At 41.8% G+C, this 20,507-nt stretch overlaps 1 protein-coding gene across 5 annotated transcripts in view; it reads left to right on the forward strand.

Annotated features, from left to right (window-relative positions):
• prdm16 (PR domain containing 16) overlaps positions 1-20,507 on the forward strand; it is a 240,472-nt gene that overhangs the window by 214,655 nt on the left and 5,310 nt on the right. The window contains exons 1-13 of one of the 5 annotated variants that reach the window (XM_061783388.1): positions 647-997; positions 1,917-2,019; positions 5,500-5,701; positions 5,792-5,957; positions 6,136-6,289; positions 6,653-8,327; positions 8,458-8,545; positions 10,659-10,831; positions 10,955-11,032; positions 13,022-13,191; positions 13,970-14,141; positions 18,118-18,369; positions 19,847-20,027. In XM_061783388.1, coding sequence (XP_061639372.1) covers positions 890-997; positions 1,917-2,019; positions 5,500-5,701; positions 5,792-5,957; positions 6,136-6,289; positions 6,653-8,327; positions 8,458-8,545; positions 10,659-10,831; positions 10,955-11,032; positions 13,022-13,191; positions 13,970-14,141; positions 18,118-18,369; positions 19,847-20,027 — 3,522 coding nt within the window. In that variant the 5' untranslated portion in view covers positions 647-889. Of the gene's footprint in view, positions 1-646; positions 998-1,916; positions 2,020-5,499; positions 5,702-5,791; positions 5,958-6,135; positions 6,290-6,652; positions 8,328-8,457; positions 8,546-10,658; positions 10,832-10,954; positions 11,033-13,021; positions 13,192-13,969; positions 14,142-18,117; positions 18,370-19,846; positions 20,028-20,507 lie in introns of those variants that run through there. The other 4 variants (XM_061783389.1, XM_061783368.1, XM_061783379.1 and 1 more) reach the window with 4 other exon arrangements.

A 20,507-nucleotide genomic window follows, 5' to 3' on the forward strand; every position in this document is an offset into this window, starting at 1 on the left:
AGTGTGATGATTTTTCTATTCTGTATTGTTATTGGTTTAAGACACTAAACTTCAATCTTTTAAACTATCAACAACAACAAAAAATTCAGAATCAGAATCCTCTTTATTACCAAGTGTGTCAAAAACACGGGAATTTGTCTCCGGTATGATAGCTCTAGTATGATAATACCATTTCACTTTTTTTTAATTGCAATTACTTACAAAATCAAAGAAAAGCACGATGACAACTATTGAGTCCCTTGAAAATGATCCAAGCAATTATGAGCTTTATAAATAAACTCCCCAATTGTGCAAACCTAACATCGAATATTGACTATCAGTCGTATTCAGGATGAACTTTCTCTGCGTGTGTACATTATTTCGTGTTGTCAGTGGGCGTGACTGACGTGTGCGGCTCACTCGGGTTTGCTTTTATCAATTGCATTACTGACATCAATATTAGATGTATGCAGTTGATGGGGTGGGGTGCTGCATGGGGCGTGCGGGGTGGGGTCCTCGATCCGTGCTTTTGGCTGGAGATAAGAGGAGGAGGAGTGGCCGGCGGGGGGCAGAGAGAGAGAGCAGGGAGAGCGAATGAGAGAGAGAGAGAGAAAGAGAGAGAGAGAGAGCACCAGGGGCCGTTAGGAGGAACCACTAAAGAGAGAGAGAGAGAGAGAGAGAGAGAGAGAGACTCATCTTCATCATCATCTTTAGGGACGCTCCGTGACTAGATTAGAGAAAAGTCCGAGCAGCGGCAGTCCACCAGCTTGGAGGAGGCGACCTCGTCCAACTTGTTCACCGGGCGTACGCAAGACTCCGGGGCCGCTCCGCGAACTCCGACGCGCGGCCGGCTGCGTCCTCTCCATCGGCCCCGTTCCCGGCCGGGACTGGGAGTAGTGGTGAAGCGAGTATGGGTTGTGTGGCCAACTCCACCGGGACCGAAGTGCTAGTGCAGCTGCAGGCTCTCCGCACCGCCGCGCAACTTTCTCAACTATTCCGCCTCACGGAGAAAAGAAAGGTCAGGTCTCAGGCGGGGACGAGCTCCGGCACCACCAAGCAATAATTATAATAATAATAATCATAGTAATAATAACAATAATACGCTTCATTTGGCACATCAGCTTTGTCATACAACTTTTGGAAGTTAGTATATGCGTGTGTGAGAGCGTGTGTGTTTATGTACAATTGAGTTTGTGTGTGCGTGCGGCTGGCGACACGCCCTTCAATTGGTGGAGAGAGCCCCCATGTGTCCCGACTTCACATGGCAAGCTTTGTCCAGTTTGTCGCGCAGAGGAGATTCATGAATTCAAAAGCTACTTTGAATGGATTTGTTTGTTCGTGGCAATCAGGCTCCACGCGTTGGTGATTTAATGTTTAATGTGTGCTTGCGTACAGTAGATTTTTGTTTTGTTTGTTTGTTTTTTGGGGCTTTAGAAAATGTGTCTGAAGACGGGTTGTCCTCTGCCTTTTGAACGTCAATGTAATTGTGTTAAAAGTTCCATAAACAATCTTCAGTAATTTGAAATAAATTATCCACATCCTATGTTAATTGTGAAAATCTGACATTTACATTTTGTAGCAGCTCCAATTTAGATCAATTGAACATGACGTTTTCAGACGTGTTCTAAAATTATTCGTTGGGGTTATTTTCAAAATATGTTAATAGATGTGTAAGATACATCTGTGTACAATTATGAAAACTGTTTTTGTTTTGATTTCAGTAAAAAAAAAAAAAAGGTTTAAAACACATTCCTAATAATCCTAATTGATTCCACCATTATTTTTACAGTCGTTTAATCAGCAGGAAAACTAAACAGTCTTTTAATCTGAATCGGAATATTAGGCCCTTCTCTAATGAAATATAATAATTTGATGTTGTGATTTCTAATTATTTTGACCTTGTGAAGTATATTTTTTTCCTTTCTTTCTCTCCATAGATTTATTACAAAGCAGTCCGCGACATAGATGCAGGGGAGGAGCTTTTAGTTTATATGAAGGACGGCATTTTTCCGGAGGGTTCCATGGCACCCAATTTACAAGGTAAGAAGACAAATGCGCCTCATTAGAGCACATTTTAAACAAACTCCCAAACTGTTCTATTGTGGCGCCCAACACACGCCACTACTACACTAAAGAGACAGTCCCCCTTCTCCAACTATGTTTCGTCTATACATGTAAATTATTCCAATCGTATAAAAAACTAATTGACACTAAAACCCACATTATACTATTTAAAACGGACCTGCCAATAACTGCGAAGTGGATAAGTTTTATTTCACAGAAAGCCAACAAAAATAATTCGTTGGAACTTTAAAGTTGCAATTTATTGTCAGCCTCAGACTTCAAAACTGTCCACAGAAGTAGAATTCATCATCATCATCATCATTCATTAGAAACTATGCAGACACCTGTTCTAATATTTATGTTTTAATCCACTTGTGAGGATAAAGCGGTACAGACAATGGATGGATTTTATTTTTTATTTTTATTTGTTATTTTTTTTTTTTTTATTAATTTATTTGGGTGGGGGTATCCAAAACAGTTCATCTACCTTCAAGGGGAACTTTATTTTATTTATTTAAAACAAATCTTGTTGTTGCTATTTAAAAAAAAAATTGTCATTAGGTTTGCAACCCTTTTCCAATGAGAAACATATACACGTATAGGAAATGCAATTCACAGTTATTCCTTTACATGCAAGATTTATTAATGCAAATAAGTCAACGAGAAATCAATGCATGAGTGTTGAACAGTAGCAGTGACTGAGTGTAAATGATTTGTTCAATCCCTTTCAGTGTATGCATGTGCAACACCTGCCTCTGTGTGTGTGTGTGTGTGTGTGTGTCTGTGTGTGTGGGCACGTGCGCGCGTGTTTGTGTGCGTGCGCATGTGCATTAAATTGATAGAGTTAAATAAAGAGGAAACAAGCAAATACAAAATCTGCAATAAATAGTGATGTTTGTGAATGAGACTTAATGGAGTGCTGTAAACCAAGAAAAGTGCAATCTTCTTTAATATTTGTGTGTTTGTCTGAGTCCAAGCTCTGTGTGCTTTCTGTGTTGGCTTTATCGGAGCATGATGTGGGGTAAAGAACTTGAGGAGTCCCTTGAGACGTCACCCATGCTCCCAGATTAGCTGCTAAACTGCACATAATCGTGTTTCCAATCATCTCCCACAGAGTCATTAACCTCTTTAAAACCCACCACTGCCATCACCGAGATGTGCAAAAAGAATGCATTTGGTGCACTTAATTGCACCTTTGAACCTTTTAGAGCATTTATGAAATGCCTTCCTTTTTAAGTTCATAAATGCTATAAATGGTTTAAAATTGTTAGGCACACTTTCTTGCCAAGGTTGCATCAAAGTGCCAAGAAGAAACAAACACCGGTTGTAAGAGCTTTGCATGGAACATGTGAACGCTGGTGTCAAATTGTGCTATTTAGCATAAGCTTTAGAGGCCAGTGTAATGGCCCATTGACCAACAGGTAATTCATTCTCCTCACCTATGTGGAGAGATTTATCTCAAAATTATTTACACAATTATATCTGCGATTTACACGTGTTTTTTAATGATGTGTGGGCGTTCATCATGACTTATCATTTGTAAATATTCACTTCTGCTGGTGAATTGTTGAAGGTTCACAAGCATTTATTTTTGAGACAAACGTAACGCAGTTGTCAAGAAATTCACACACACACACAAGTTGAGAATATTCACACATGGGGGAAGGCCCGTCCCTCCACCCGCTAGGCAGCAGAGTTGCTGTCTCCATTAATGACTTGACTGTCATTTTTATGGGAATCCAACAGTCTATGGTCTGACCCTGCTGGAATCCCCAGTAAACCTCTGCGGTCAGGGGAACCCCCAGTTGGAAAGATGAAGTCAAGCCACCCGCCCCCGCCATTGTTTATACTAGGCATTACGGTAACACACCGCCAACGAGCTGCTTGGGCCGACTTCAAAATAAAAGCCTGACAACTAATATATAGACATCAATGCTTTGGATTTAAAGTAATGAAATGACGAGTCCACCACTGAGAGAAAGAACACTATACCAGGGTTTCATCCAGGAAGGTTCTGTAGTTGCATTACATAATAAAAGCAAATTTTAAACCTCCATATATGTCTGACATATGACAAATTAAAAATAAATAATCCCGTAGTTTTCCCAGAACCAAACCAGATCTAGGGGCCACTAGCCCACCCCAGGACTCCAACTAAAGCAGGTTCATAACAATCTGATGTGGCATTTCAAAATCGGTCCCATAAAAATGACTTGCAGTGAAGTCATCAGCAGAGACAGCAACACTGCCGCCTAGGATGGAGGTACGGGCCTTCCCACACATGTGAATATTCTCGACTTGTGTGTGTGTGTGTGTTTGTGAGTTACGTTTGTCTCAAAAATAAATGCGCGTGCTCGCTGATCCACAGACACACCTTCAACAATTCACAAGCAGAATTGTATATTTACAAATGATTAGTCATGATAAATGCACACACAACATTGAAAAAAAAAAACTTGTAAATCGCGGATATATTTGTGTATCTGAAAAACGTGTAAATCGAGGATATATTTGTGTCAATAATTTTGAGACAAATCTCTCTCCATACTCATCAAGGTTGGATGCATGCGTGTTGCTATGGTAATACTCTTTTAATGTGCCTGAGAAAGTTCAGCTTGATAAGCAGTCACAGTAGAATATGGGGTGACCCATGCATTGTATAAGTCACTGCCGATAAACCCATTGAAATGATGGATGGGTGTGTACGGTTTGGGATGGCAGGTGGGTGCCTTTGGCGCCACCGTGGCCCTGCTTAGCTCTGTTCCTCGACGCTTTTCTTTTTTTCCATGCCGTGCACAAAGAGTCTCCACTGGGCTTCCCCTCCCTAAGCTGTTGAACTTGGACTCAGACTCAGGAACTCACTATTGAAAGGATTGGCCTGAGTTTTTATGTGTTTGACCTTGTTGGTGAGAAGTATTGTAAAGGTTATCAACATGGAAGGGGCAGGCTGGTCCCTATTGTTTCCTGTCTACACATGCAGCCCCTGCAACACTTTACCTAACAAGTAATTAATAGTGTTAATGAAGGCTATGTTTCACAGCTAATTGATTTCCATTGTATGCAATTGTCGATGGCGGCGTTGTTGGTTTTACCACTTAAATGAGAGTCAATTTAGAAGTAACTAAACCAGAGAGCCATTTGATGACAATAAATATATACATTAACTGATACAAATTATATAAAAAGAAATATTAGGGAGCCATAGGTACAATTAAGCCTACAATTATTCAAACCCTTTCTCAATGCAGGCATATGAAATTATTCATCCAGGGTCATTTTGGGCAGCGATGCAATAATATAAAAGACAGATAAACATTTAGTAAATGTGTTGTGCTATAACGGAGAGTCAAAGACAATTTAGAAAAAGACAGCAATGACATTTGATTTATATGGTTTAAGATGATTGTCAAGGCTCTTGTTGTGACTTGGCAACTGTGTCTTGTTTTCTGCACGCAGACGAGCAGATGTACCGCTGTGAAGACTGTGACGAGCTGTTCTCGTCAACACTCGAGTTGCGGCGACACCAGAAATATTCCTGTTCCAGTGCGGGCTCCATATTTGACAGCCTGAGAGAAGACTTCAAACAGGAGCGGGAGGACAGCGACGAACCCGTCCACGAGTGTAAAGACTGTGAGAAGATCTTCCCAAATGAGTACAGGTGAACAAATTTGTGACAGCACCAGTAAGTTCACATAAAGAGTTGAAAATGTGCAGTCTGATTCATTGTGCTTGTTCTGTCCACATGAAGTCTGGGACAGCACATGATAGTCCACACAGAGGAGCGGGAGTACAAGTGCGACCAGTGTCCCAAAGCTTTCAACTGGAAGTCCAACCTCATTCGTCACCAGATGTCACATGACAGTGGCAAGCGCTTTGAGTGTGAAAATTGTGATAAGGTACAGCATACCCGGCACGTAAGTGGTGCACTGGACACACAGGCTTTACCTGAACAGAAATTCTGTTAGATTATAGATAGATTTCGGAGTAATGTATTTTGTGTGCAAAAATATAACGTAAAAATACGTCAAATGTGACACAGAAATATATACTGATACTATATACTTATATTTGTATCAATTTTGTTCATGACAGGTCTTCACAGATCCCAGCAATCTACAGCGTCACATCCGCTCCCAACATGTGGGGGCGCGAGCTCACACTTGTCCCGAGTGTGGCAAGACCTTTGCCACCTCATCAGGCCTCAAGCAGCATAAGCACATCCACAGCAGTGTCAAACCTTTTATCTGTAAGTGAGGGTCCTGCATGGTTTTACTTTTATGTCTATAGTCTGTGTACCTATTTCATGGTACCATGTACTTTTCCAGGAGTTTTTCATTTACAACTTTTTTCCATTTTGTATTAGTCTTCTGAACCAAACACGAGTCCAAAGTTCATATTTGTATGTATCTATGTTCTTTCAAAGGTAAAAAACAATATCATGATGGACTAAACGGCCTATTACAGACTTGTAATATTATGCTGTACCCATTGGCAGCAATTCTTTGCTTTGGGTTTTCAATCCAAATTTCCATTCCCATGTATTGTTTGTGTATGTTGTGGTTCATTTGGTTTACACAGTTAGAGACAGTGTTAAAAAGGGTTTAACCAGGCCCTGATGGGCTGCATCTTCTTGTACCCACAGGTGAGGTGTGCCACAAATCCTACACCCAGTTCTCCAACCTCTGCCGCCACAAGCGCATGCACGCCGACTGCCGCACTCAGATTAAGTGTAAGGACTGTGGCCAGTTGTTCAGCACTACCTCCTCCCTAAACAAGCACCGGCGCTTCTGCGAAGGCAAAAACCATTACGGCTCTCCAACAGGAATGTTCAATCCTGGCATCCCGATGAGCTCCAGTCCCATTATGGCCAAGGCCAAGTCCCACCATCCTCACCTTCAGGGTCTGAACCAGTCAGGTTTAGGCTTCACCGACTACTTTCCTTCCAGACCTCACCTTCATGCTGGCTTGCCTTTCTCCCCAGGACCCCATGGTTTTCCATCCCTCCCACACGGTTTCCCAGGCATCTTTCCTCCATCATTGTATCCACGACCACCGCTATTGCCAGCTAGTCCAGTGATGAAGACCCCTCTTGCAAACAACACTCAAGAAGTCAAGCTGCCTCAGAGTCCTCTAGATGGCGCTCCGTTGTCTTTAGTTAGCTCCACAAACAGTAATGGAGGCAACGGTTTAAGTCTGGCTGAGGACAAAGATAACGAGAGTAAACTGGATTTGTCCTCTGGTGGAGAGGTAAAGAATAAATCAAAGATTGCAGACATTTCAGATGGCAGTGACCTGGAAGATGTTAACACCACAAGCGGGACAGATTTGGACACCACGACTGGTACGGCCTCGGGTGATGGTTCTGACCTGGAGAGTGATGCCGATAGTGAACGTGAGCACAATGGCAAAAGAAGAAAGCCATCTGTGGTCCTATCAAACCAAGATGGTCACCACTTAGAGGACACAAAAAGTTCAGTGATGCCAGCTGTGTCTAATTCAGGGAACCTCTCAATTGACCGTCCTTTTTTGTCTCCAGTGTCAACACAGCACTCTTTCTTCCCTCCGCCAGATGAGCAAGCACTCCCACCCACCACCACAAATGCTAACGCAGCCACCACCGATTCCATCAAAGCAATTGCTTCTATTGCTGAGAAATATTTTGGTCCAGGTTTGATAGGTCTTCATCAAGAGAAGAAGATGGGTCCATTGCCCTACCACTCCATGTTTCCCTTTCAGTTCCTACCCAATTTCCACAACTCCCTGTACCCCTTTACCACTGATCGAGGTGCCCTCAACTCTGGCCTGTTCTTTAAGGGCGAGCCCAAGTCGCCTCGTGAGCAGCTACATAAGATGGTTTCTGGTGCACTTGGAGCTCCTCTTCTCCCTACTGGAGAATCACCATTTGATCTCAGTAGGAAGCCCAAGGAGACCAAGTCATCTCCTCCTACTCCAACTAACCTCTCAAACCCAAACACTAATACTGGGAGTAGCAGGGGCTCTTCATTAATATCTAGCGGTGAGGAACAACCATTAGACCTCAGTATTAACAACCGAAACCGAGGAGGTCACAATGGTATGGCAGCCGAAGCACAGAATCAAAAGAACCACATCTATGGAGTGGGAAAAGGTGTGTCCATCAAGGATGAATCTCTCAGCTTTCCAATTCCTCACTCCCAGTCACTGCTTCAATCCCCCATCACGCCACACCAGCAGCCCCAGCCACACCAACCACCTCCTCTGCACTATGCCAAACCCTCCGCCTTCTTCATGGACCCAATTTACAGGTATTTCTGCCCCGATTAGACCACAGAGTGTTACTTAAACGCCAGACATTAGCGGAGTACAGTAATGGATTAGATGTTGTAGAAGATCCTTGACCTTGGTACGTAACCCTCTGCCTTGTTGTTGGTCCAGCAGGGTGGAGAAGAGGAAGCTACTTGACCCTGTAGGAGCTCTGAAGGAGAAGTTCCTCAGGCCTTCACCACAGCTCTTCCATCCGCAGGTAGCCCTACATTAAACTTACATACATGTGCCAAGATAAGTATTCTAAATAGTGCAGGAGAGAGAGAGAGCTAGCAATAGGTATTGCTGATTATTACCTTATGACATCAAGTGTCATTATGTGCAACGTACATGATGTGAATATCCTTCTCTTCTCCCTCCCACGCTGCTCCAACCTGAATTGATAGGGCTCCATGCACCATCATTCCACACTGTTGATGTTATGTTCTCAAGGGCTGTATGACTTCTTCCTTTGTTTATCGAATGGCGCCTGTGTACTTCGTCACTTCTGCCTTTTTCAGAAGACGCAGCCTGTTGTTGCAGCCCCTTTGATAATCACTCACATTGTTCGACTGTCCCCAGACCCTCGCTGCCCCTACAAATCTTGATTGCAAAGAATGGTAGTATTAAGAATATATATTTTTAAATGAATAGTAAGAATTTTGAATGGTATTCTCGCTAATCGTAGCCATGGCATTGTTTCATGTACTAGGAGTCCACAGGCCAGCTCATACCTCAACCCCCTCCAAGTTGTTCTTTTTCTGTGTAGTGAACTGGCTGGCTAGATAATAGCACCGTGTCCATCAAGGACATCCTGTGTTTGTGTCCAGGAGAATGAGGGGCTCTTGTCGGGGAAACTGCTTAAAAATCTGACCTGGAAATCTGTGTCCTCTATCAACTGTGACTTTGCAATACACACATCTGCAGCTTATGCGGACAGATGGACTTGCACATTTGCATGTGGTCAAGTTATGCATCTGTACCATTATGGTTGGTTCTTGGTTGTATTAGTGGTAACAGAATTGAAATACTTTACATCAAAATATAGAATACCTCTAACATGTTAAGCAAAATAAAATATGATCTTACCTTTTTTTCCTAAACACCAGCAACTGCTGATACTGTAGATACGTAATTATGCAGATATTTCATAAAGATATCGACTTTGTAACCATGTCCGCTGAATTAATACTGTCAGAGATATTCATGTTAATCATGAGCTCCGTCAATTCATTTTCTTTAGTCAGGGGCTGACTATGAACGAGAAGCGGGGTACACCCTGGACTAGATCTATCACAGGGCACGAACATTCACACTCACATTCACACCTTTGGACAATTCAAAGCATTTGGAATGAAACACATAACTGACGCTTGGATCTGCAGGATGTGATTTACTGACCAGTGGGGTGGCCAGCTAATCCCTGGCCACCCCCTGATGGTGCCCCTGCCGAACATGTATGTTTTCGGAACATGGGAAGAAGCCAAAGTACTCGGAGAAAAACCCACGCTAGCATGAGGAGAACATGCAAACTCCACACAGAAAGTCCACAACTGAGATTTGAACCCTAAACTGTGAGGCAGAGGCTCTAACCACTTATAAGATAAAACGTCTTATTACTATAAATCAAAACTTTTCCTGCTTTTACATGTTGTTCTGTGATGTACTACCATTCTGTGATCCAAAATCAGTCTTCTTCATCATCCTAATGTACTTGGGCCGAGAAGTTTTCTCAGGACACTTCGTCAAACCTGAGTCATCCTATTGTGTCTCAGCTTCCAAACACAATGCCACCGCTAATTCAGTCTTATGACAAAATCCCCCCCAACCGCCCCACCTGCAATCTGCTCGTTCTCAGACTGCGAATAAACACATTGAGACGGCGTGTCTGTCCCTGTGTCTCTCCCTGTCCTGTATTCACTAAAAAAGGAAGGATGTACGCTGTTTGTGGCAAATAAACGCCTATATAACTACCTCCCACCCCCCACCTCCCCTTTGTTCACAAGCCTCTCAGGGGAAGGACGCAACTATCAGTTGGGGGTATCTCAAACTATATTGTGCTGCACCATACAGAACTTTTGAATGGCTCATTTAGCCAGCTTGCTGGCCTGGCAGCAGAAGTGAAGACGTGGAGAACAAAGCAGAAGCTAGAGGGAGAGGAGATGCTGGTTTTTGGGAGTAGGCAAAGAAAGTAATTTTACATTTGTCAACGTGCTATAAGTACATTTTGTCTGTGTTTTCATTCATTACATCTGTCTATCAACAAACACACATACATAGGCAATGGGATATATTCATCTTTATAATGATATCATCCATCCTCATCCCTCCAGATGTCTGCCATGGAGAACATGACAGAAAAACTGGAAAGCTTTGGTGCACTAAAACTGGACATGCCGCCCAATTCACTGCAACATTCAGCTCACCCACTGTTCAACTTCCGCTCACCTCCTCCTTCGCTCTCAGATGCCATCCTCCGCAAGGGCAAGGAGCGCTACGCCTGCAGGTCAGTGCCCTGTGATGACACACTTTTTCGCTTACCACATTTTTTGCAAAGGATGGAAAAATAAATATTTTTGTCTCTGTTACTCTTTCCCTTTCCTGCTTTTCTCTCCATTCTCCCATGAAGGTACTGTGGGAAAATCTTCCCCCGCTCGGCAAATCTCACGAGACACTTGCGAACACACACAGGCGAACAGCCTTACAGGTATTTTTGTACAGTATTATTATTTATGGTTACTCATGTTAAATGTGGAGAGGCTAAATGAGTTGCTCAGTCTAGAAAGTTTGGGGACTGAAAGGTTGAGTGTTCGAGACCCACTGTGGCTCACAATATTAGGTAGGAACCAGATACGAGGTCTCTCCCTGAGCACTACTGAGGTGCCATTGAGCAAGGCATACCCCTGCAACCAACTACTCAAAGGCATTGTAATGTATCTATGTGTCTAGTGGATTCTGCATTGCTGTTTGTTTCCTATTTTGTCCCTCATTTATTGTCTTTTCTGTCCCTCTTTATAACAAATTTGCATTACATTATTATTCTTTTTTAGAAAAGCCAGGGATATGTTTTTGTTTAATTTAAGAGAAAGAAATTGAAATTTATAGTAACCGAAATATAGTGGTGTCTTAAGATACCGGCGACCCAACTTGGGAATTTTTCGAGATACAAGCTGTCGTTCGGCTGATTTTATTTATTTAATTTTTTTCCTTGCAAAAATGTGAGATACAAGCACTGTATGGTGGCAGTGAACTCAATTCAAATCACTTTACAACAAGCAGCAGTTTGGCAGATAGTGAACAATTCTTCATAAAAGAGGCTTCAAACTGTTTATTGCCACTCCCGGTCAAAGTTTACTGACAAACTAAGCATAAAACAAAGAGAATTGGATTTACAACAACCACATCCAGTAGCTTTGCCTTAGAAAAGCCTGCTTAGCCTAATGCTAACAAACAATGCAAAAAGCCACAGACGGACGAACGAATACCTGACTAAGTGTCCTGGTGTTATAACCCTTTAAGCCAGGGGTGTCAAACTCAAATTCACGGTGGGCCAAAATTAAAAATTGGGACAACGTTGCGGGCCAAACTCAATATTGAATGGAAAATCACTGCGATGTGCAAGTTTCCCTTTTCTGCAGAAATGTAGCATTAAAGTTTATCATTGACAACAAACTGAAATTTTGCTGAAACACTGAATCTGGAATTAACAAACTTTAACATTATAAACACAAAAAATCTAATTTGCGATAAAAGACATCAGTGGTATTTGTTTGTTGTTTTGTATTTAAATATATAACATAAATTCTCTCTATCTTCTATTTATCTATCTCCAACTACCTTTCTTTTTTATGTAAATCTTTTTTCAAAGGCCAACAACAAAACAACCCAAAAAAATAAGAATGTCCTTCAATAAAAATCCAAACCTCAAACTATTACTATTGCCTCGGACTTGATAAAGGGCATTAAAAAAAACAATTCAATCATGTTATATTCTTTGTTACAGCCACGTTGCTCTGCACACGACAAACAGGTCTGTCTTTTACTTTAGTGAACAGATAATCTGCCTCCCACCTGTCTTGGAAGTTAACTGTTTTCCATCTTTCGTTTGGCTATTTTTGGGAAGGGGAAGTGTAAATTTGCTTGAGGAGACTGGTAGCATAGTCGCTAACGACTGCAACAGAAAGGGAAGGGGCGCTCGCCGGTCTAGACTGATGGGCCAACACACTAGCAAAGCATTCTCGGATTTGTAATAATAGTGGCGCATGTGCTATATACTGGCGGGCCAGCTCTAATACACATTTAATATGGTCTTGCGGGCCAAATATAATTACATCGTGGGCCAAATTTGGCCCCCGGGCCTGAGTTTGACTAAAATGCTTTTTTTTTTTTTTTGCGATAATATAACAATACTCACAGTCATATATTCTTTTTCCTCCGCAAATTATATATTTTAGGGGAGGCTGGAATGGATTAATGACATTTCCATTTATTTCAATGCGGAAAAATGACTTTGAAGATGAGAGTTTTGAGGTACAAGCATTGTCAAAGAACAAATTAAACTCTTATGTCACAGTATATTGTATAACTGAATAATGATTGGATTTTTACCCAGACTGTCCATGTTCCAAATGTGGAGATACTTTATAATGAACGGTGTTGTAGGTGCTCACCCTGGCTCGCCTATGTGCCCTGACAGGTGTAAATACTGTGACCGCTCATTCAGCATCTCGTCCAACCTGCAACGCCACGTTCGCAACATCCACAACAAAGAGAAACCCTTCAAGTGTCATCTTTGCAACCGCTGCTTCGGTCAGCAAACCAACCTCGACCGCCATCTCAAGAAGCACGAGCACGAGAACATTCCTGGTAGGACTCCTTCTTAATAGAGACTCCATTGGAGTTATTTAACATGTCTTGTTAATGGGCTGACTAATGAGCAGTACACATTACCCATTTGGAAAATATAAAATTTTGCCCTAAATAAAATGTTTAGTGAAGTGTGGCAAACAAACATAACACGCAAAAGTAGGAAAGCCACTTCATTCAAGAGTTCACACTTACTTCTCCGTCTGCTTTGCCAAAAACAGCCTCTCCACGCCCAATATGGAAGTCATCCACTGTGTCTATGGTTACCACTCAGATGACGTTTTAAAGTGAATTAGCCTTTGAACAGTTTTATTTAAAATGTCTGTACAGCACTGTTTGGTTAACATTTCAAAATGAGAGCACACATAATGACCATTTCTTGAGGCTGATACCTCAAGAAATGGTCATTATGTGTCATTTTATTCTTCACATTAAAATCTTGTAAACTGCTGTGACATCAACAGATGGATGTTTTTCACATACTTTTTGACGTTATGATTGTATTTAACATCCAAGTTATACAGAAATTATGCAGTGCTCCATGTTTGACCCGCACATTTTCAATATTTCATAATGGGATGGGAAGATGTGACTGCCTATAACAAACCTCTTTCTAACCCTCAAAATATTTGGTGTTCTCCCTACCTTGTTATGTACCATATGTCTGGTAATTATTAAACAAAACATACGGCGTCTACCTGTGTGCGTGCATACATTACATCGTTTGTGTGTGTATTAATGTGTGCGGATGTGTATGTCTGCACACTTTCCCCATTAGTGAGCCAACAGTCTGGGATGCTTTCCAACTTAGGAACCACCATTTCCTCGCCAAACTCCGAGCCTGACAATCATGCACTTTTAGATGAGAAAGAGGACTCGTACTTCTCAGAAATCCGAAACTTCATCTCCAACAGTGAGATGAACCAGGCCTCCAGCTCCACGGATAAGAGGTACAAAAAAAAAACACACGCAAACATAATAGTCATGCACATAATGTTGCATTGGGAAATTGTGCAACTTGTGTCAAACCATCAAGTCTTTCCTCAAACTGACCTGTAATCATCACTCCAATCCTATTATGCACCGACTGCCACAACATTATGATTGCTTGAAGAATCACACAAATGTAATAATTTTAAATCACAATGATTTATGCGTATGATTTATTTATTATTGTGGTTGTAACTGCAATATGTCTTAATGAGAGCGGTATCAGTATACTGTCATGCAGCGAAGTTCTACACCACTGAAAATGAAAACCACAATAATAAACTAGGTAGAAAAAAATATGACACACATCCGCACATATAAAATTATCTTTTTGAAGGCAGACTTTTACAATAGATACTTGTTTTGGTTTTCATCACATTGTAAAACTGTTCCTACTGTTGTGGCTGCTCGATGTGTAGAATGTAGAATATGTATGCTAAAAGAACCAGCTACACATACATTATACTTTTATAACAGTCATAACAGTTCCATGAGTCCATTCTTTTTATACCAGGACGCGTTCTTCCTCACTTTGATTCTTGTGGCCATTTCACTCACACATGCTGTGAGTGCTTGATGCACAGTGCCCTCTAGTGCGTCAAAGTTTAGTGGAAGGAAGAATAAGGGCACACAGTGCTATATATTTTACACACAACAGAAATGCAAACATTTCCAGAAAAGGTGTCATATTGTGGCGAGGTAAAATATTCGGTGATATATGGAGAAGTTAGATATTGAAAGGACTGAAGTTCCGAAAGATAGAGTGACCAAAATCGATCTATAGATAATATGTAATGTAAAGCAAAGCATCCTGCCTAGTGAGTCTGCCTTATTATAAGAATTGCTATGAGTTGGTTTCTGGCAATTGACAAGAAAAGTAATGTTTCGCCCATTCAACCTGGGCATGAAGGTGTGATTGTAGTGTTGTTTTTTACAATACAACTCATACTCTACAAATGTACTGGAAAAAACTGAAACTGGCTTGATTGATACAGTTTACACAAGACCAATTTTTAATTGAAAGCAGATAAAAAGACTGTCTTGTTGGTCTAAAAATTATAACGTGAAAACATTAAAAAAATGTAGGACATGTGCAGTCAAAACAGTAATGGCGGTACACAGTGCTGTAGTAGTATTTGGGCTAGTAACGCTTCTCCAGCAAAGTCTACATTTGCTGCATCGTGGTAATCATATTACTTGCTTCCTTATTCAGGGGGACAAGCAATTAGTGTGCACGCTCATAGTGTTTCTTCCACAAAGTGACATGCTAACTACTGGCCTGGATGCACATTACAGCGTTTTTAGTCCGTTTTCTAGGTCTATGAGTATGAGATCATTTAAACAACATTGTCAAGTTGAAACTTGTAACGTGAAACCTTTTTAATTCTCAATATACAAAAATGTTCCTGTTTTTACACAGTCTCACAGTCCATCCCTCCATCGTCATCCCTTTCCTCTTGTCAACACACTTTTTGGCCAGTAGACTCTGTGGTAGTTTAGCCTGGCTGCCATCTGGGATCAATACCGAGTCTCATCCACAACAAGGCAGCCTGACGTTTTAATATCAGTAATTCAGACTAAATGTTGTGCTTTCTGTTCACCCACCAGACAGCTCAGTGTTTATTCTCCCCTCTCAGTGACTGAAGCCGAGCTCCAAACACACGTTCATGCATGACTATCTATAATCACTCTTAACTGCCCTTGCAACCGAGCTTCAGTGCAGTTTTACAAGAAGTACTGTTCATGGCAGAACTTTAATTTTTTTTCACAAAAATGTGAACCACTTTCCCAAGCGGGCATGTTAGAGATGCTGTGGTACTCTCGGAGAGATAATTATTTGGATATTTGTATCCCTACAGTGTTGCGGTGGAATTAGAGTTACTTGGAAAGCTTTGAGCTGGTCCCTCATCTGGCATTTGGATACAATGTCTGGCAATTGGGACCTTAAGAGGGGGACTCAGGTTGAGGTATTTATCCAGGAGATCCACTGATGATGGAGCTCTTCAACCCCCCTATCCATCCCCTGTACGTATACCCCCCGCCCACTAACCCAAACAGCCCACTGACGTGTTTAGACTAAATGACAAAACCCAGGGCCCCCCTATGTCAGAGCTACGCTTCACTCCCTGGATGCAGGCATGGACTTTTTCCCAGCTAAACAGCCTGGCAATTTGATTATAGTGATATTTAATCTAGATTGAAAGAGGAGTCCATCTAGCCATGTTTACCCACCCGCAGTGTATGACCCAATCCTATCCCTGTGTACACCTCCCTCGAGGTAATCCTGTCTGGTTTGATAAATGTCCACTGTGTGGCAAAAAAAAAAAAAAGGAAGGTTTAACTTTGCTGTCCCTCGGGAAATGATATCATGAGCAATGTCATGTGGTCTGGGGCTGATGGAGGGGGCAGCTGGGGCTCTGGCTGGAGATTGTACAGATGGCAGGTCAGAATAGCACTGAGCTGATCTACTATAGTCTTCTTTTATTTGCATACAATATACTGCAACTAAAGAAAACAACACACTTCTTGACGTTCCTTTTCCAAGGGCGCGTCCGTCCAATTGATCACAAGGGCTGGGGTGGGGTGGGGGGCTGTTTGAAAAGTGCCCCCTGGCAGACTGTCAGCACCCATGTTGTTTGTGTGTTCACTGGAAAACACAATGTTCGTTTTTTCTTTCTCAATCTTGTAGGGGGGTTTGGTTACACCGAGCTACATGTATATACAAGACTATATCACTTCTGTACCACCTCATTATAATGGTGTCCTGTAAAATCATCAGTGAACAGTTCTACATGGCAGAGCACCATTTCCAATAACTATATATTTGTGTGTTAATTGTGTGTTAAAGTTGAGATTGATTCCCAGTTGTCGCTTCACCTTGACAGCATTCATAGCACACAATATTAGCGTAATATAACAAAAAAGGCTGTGCTATTAGGTGTGAGGAATCTCATGAAAAATAGAAATTGCAGTCCCCTTCTAAAATGCACTGGTGAGCGATCACCACACAGGAAAAAGTCAGTCGCAGGGCACACATACAACCGACAACCATTCGCACTCACACCGTCAATAAGTGGGAACTGAACCCATGCTGCCCGCACCAAAGGCAGGCGAGTGTACCACTACATCATCAGACACACACACACACACTCTCTCTCTCTCTCTCTCTCTTTCTCTCTCTCTCCCCCCCCCCCCCCCCCCCCCCCCCACAGGGAGAACATACAAAAACACAGGCAGGGCCGCGTCTTGGATCTAGGTCTTCAGAACTGTGAGGCAGACATGCTAACCAGTCGGCCCCCCCATTCCACCGGTCTAATAAATGGTGTAATAAATGTATTTATCACTGCATATTCTATTTCAGCCACCTGTTTTGAATAAGTTCAATCTGCTTACTTTGTTAAAACCCTTTCTCATTTCGTTAATTATAAAACGATGATGATAAAAGCAACCTTAGCACATTAGCCATGATGCACATCATCTGCATTAAGAACAGCAGCACACACAGAAGAAATAAAAATATACTTTTCTTGTACTAAAATCTTCCCCGCGGCACCGCGGCCGACTGGTTAGAGCGTCTGCCTCACAGTTCTGAGGACGTTGTTCAATCCCCGGACCCGCCTGTGTGGAGTTTGCATGTTCTCCCCGTGCCTGCGTGGGTTTTCTCTGGGCACTCCGGTTTCCTCCCACATCCCAAAAACATGCATGGTAGGTTAATTGGGGACTCTAAATTGCCCGTGGGTGTGGATGTGAGTGCGAATGGTTGTTTGTTTGTATGTGCCCTGCGATAGCCTGGTAACCAGTTCAGGGTCCAGTCCAGCCCGCGACCCTTGTGAGGAGAAGCGACTCAGAAAATGGATGGATGGATGCATAAAATGTTCCCAAATATGAGAGGAAAGCTGTACGGCAACATTTCCAACGCATTTTTGACGCATGCAGATCTGAACCGGCCAATGAGAAGCACCCGAGCGGCCCCAGGTTGTCCGACTCCAAGCTGTCCCTCCAGGGGCTGGAGGAGGAGGAAGAGGAAGCAGAGGGGGATGAGGAGGAGGAAGAGGAGGGCAGCCTGACAGAAAAGTCTCACGACGAGGCCCCGGAATCCCCGTCTCCAGTTACAACACATGTGTATGAGGAGGAGGAGGACGAGGAGGAGACAACTCCATTATCTATGAGCTATGAACACTCTCGCAGGTACCCATTTATTTTTACCAGCTACAGTGAACTGCTAGCTATAGTAACTAACCGCAGCTGCTCTACAGTTTTCTCTAATATAAATATTAATCAACAACACAGCAACATGATGATATAACACTGCCGAAACTAGGCTTTAAAAGACAAGAAAAAAGGAATGAAATTAGGAATATACTGTTATACCTAGTTTAAATTAAATATGACTTTTTGTCATATTGGTTCAAACTGTCATCTCTGGTCAATCTTATGCCGTATAAGTTTTTATTGTCAAAATGGGTGTCTATTGTCGTACTAGAGGAGCTCCAACTACCGGGGACAAATTCCTTGTCTGTTTCAATCAGATTCCGATTCTGATTCGACAAGAAACCACCACGCCCAATCAGACAACAACAAACAACCAATCAGGGACAGAAGGTGTGATTTACGAGGTGTCAATCATTTGTCGCGCACTTGCAGGCGCACTCCTGCGGCCTCGTAAAAGAAATCAAACTTTAAACTGATAACATAGTAACACAACATTACAAATAAGATGGTTTTCTGGGGTAATAAGGTCAGCGGGAGACAAAGAGTAACAAAGAGTGTTTTTGTTTTTAAATTGAAAACTCCTCTTTAAGCAAAATGATCTGCCAATAGAATAGGAAAATTAGACTTGACAAGAGTTCTTAAAGGAAGTCAACAACCCCACCGATGTCCTAAAAGTGTATTTATACTACCTACACCTATAGAATTATGGTATTTCTTATTTTAAGCTAAACTTCCTCATTACCAGTAATAAAATCTAAATTGAAGTTATAGCTAGTTGCAATTTTTAAGGGGAGAAATGCTTGAAACAAGCTAAATGCTTCCTTCACAAAAAGTGCCTGATAAGAGCAGGCAGACAAAAAAAAGAATCATATTCCGCGTTGATTGGAAATATTTAATCTTGATTAGATATTATTTTTTTGTCGTGATTTTGGCATGCATCTCTTCTCAACCAGTCAGATTGATATTGCTTGAAAAAATAGACCATAAATATTCTTCAGAAAATGGCAGCAGCAATTATCACCTCGCTAGTTGCATGTCTTTTTCAGCACCATAGGAACCACATTTGCAAATACTGTAATTGTAAGTTCACAATATGTGAAACCAAGGCTGAATAAACATGCTTTATTATACTGGATTGGTAAAGTTGCATGACATTCTTGTACTAAATGGATCACCCGGAAGTTCCACCGTAGAGTATGTGCGCCCTTCAAGTGCCTATCGCCTGGTCCAGTGTGTCTGGCCTCCCTCGAAAAAGCATGTGACTCATCTTCTTGTCTCCTTATTCTCCATTATGATTAATTAGTCATTCCTTTTTCTCTTCCCTTCATTCACGGAAATGTCTTCCATTTTCCTCCTTGCATCAATTTCCATTTCCCTTCCACTTGCCAATCCATTTACGGATCCCGTCCTGCCACCCATCCACATTCGGCCCACCACCTCCCCTGGTGTGCAGGTGTTTAGATGAGGAGGGCTCCCTCCTGGACCTTGAAGGTCTCTCCAGCTTTCCCAAGGGCTTGGATGGCTTACGTAAAGCAGCCAGTGATGAGCAACATTTTGACGTTAAAGACATATTTAACACATCTCTAGAGTCGGAGACCTTGAAAGAGACGTTGTACAGGCAGGCTAAAACCCAGGTATGTGACTGAATGAAACCATAACAGAGAAACTACAGTGGAACATCTAAGGTCGAACACAATCTTTTCCAGGATACTGGTCGAGCTTGATGTATTTAAATTCTTCTAGCAAATGGAATTGATCTGTTCCATGGTTGCTACTGAAAAATATTATTAACTATAAGGGCATTTTACAGGGGTGTCAAACTCAAATTCACAGTCAGCCAAAATAAAAAATTCGGGACAAATTCACGGGCCAAACTCAAAATTTATTGAAAATTGACTTTGGCTGTGCATGTTTTCCCTTCTCTCCAGAGATGTAATGGTAAACCTTATCATACTAAAAAAGAAAAAAAAAAAAACGTAACTGAATCTGGAATAAGCAAACATTACATTAACATTATAAACACGAGAAATCAAATGTGCAATAAAAGACATATCAGTGATATTTGTTTCTTATTTAAAAAGATACAATCTGTAGATATGAAATCTAAAACCTGT

This window comes from Phyllopteryx taeniolatus, chromosome 1 (assembly GCF_024500385.1).
Source record: "Phyllopteryx taeniolatus isolate TA_2022b chromosome 1, UOR_Ptae_1.2, whole genome shotgun sequence".
NCBI classification, from domain to species: Eukaryota; Metazoa; Chordata; class Actinopteri; order Syngnathiformes; family Syngnathidae; genus Phyllopteryx; species Phyllopteryx taeniolatus.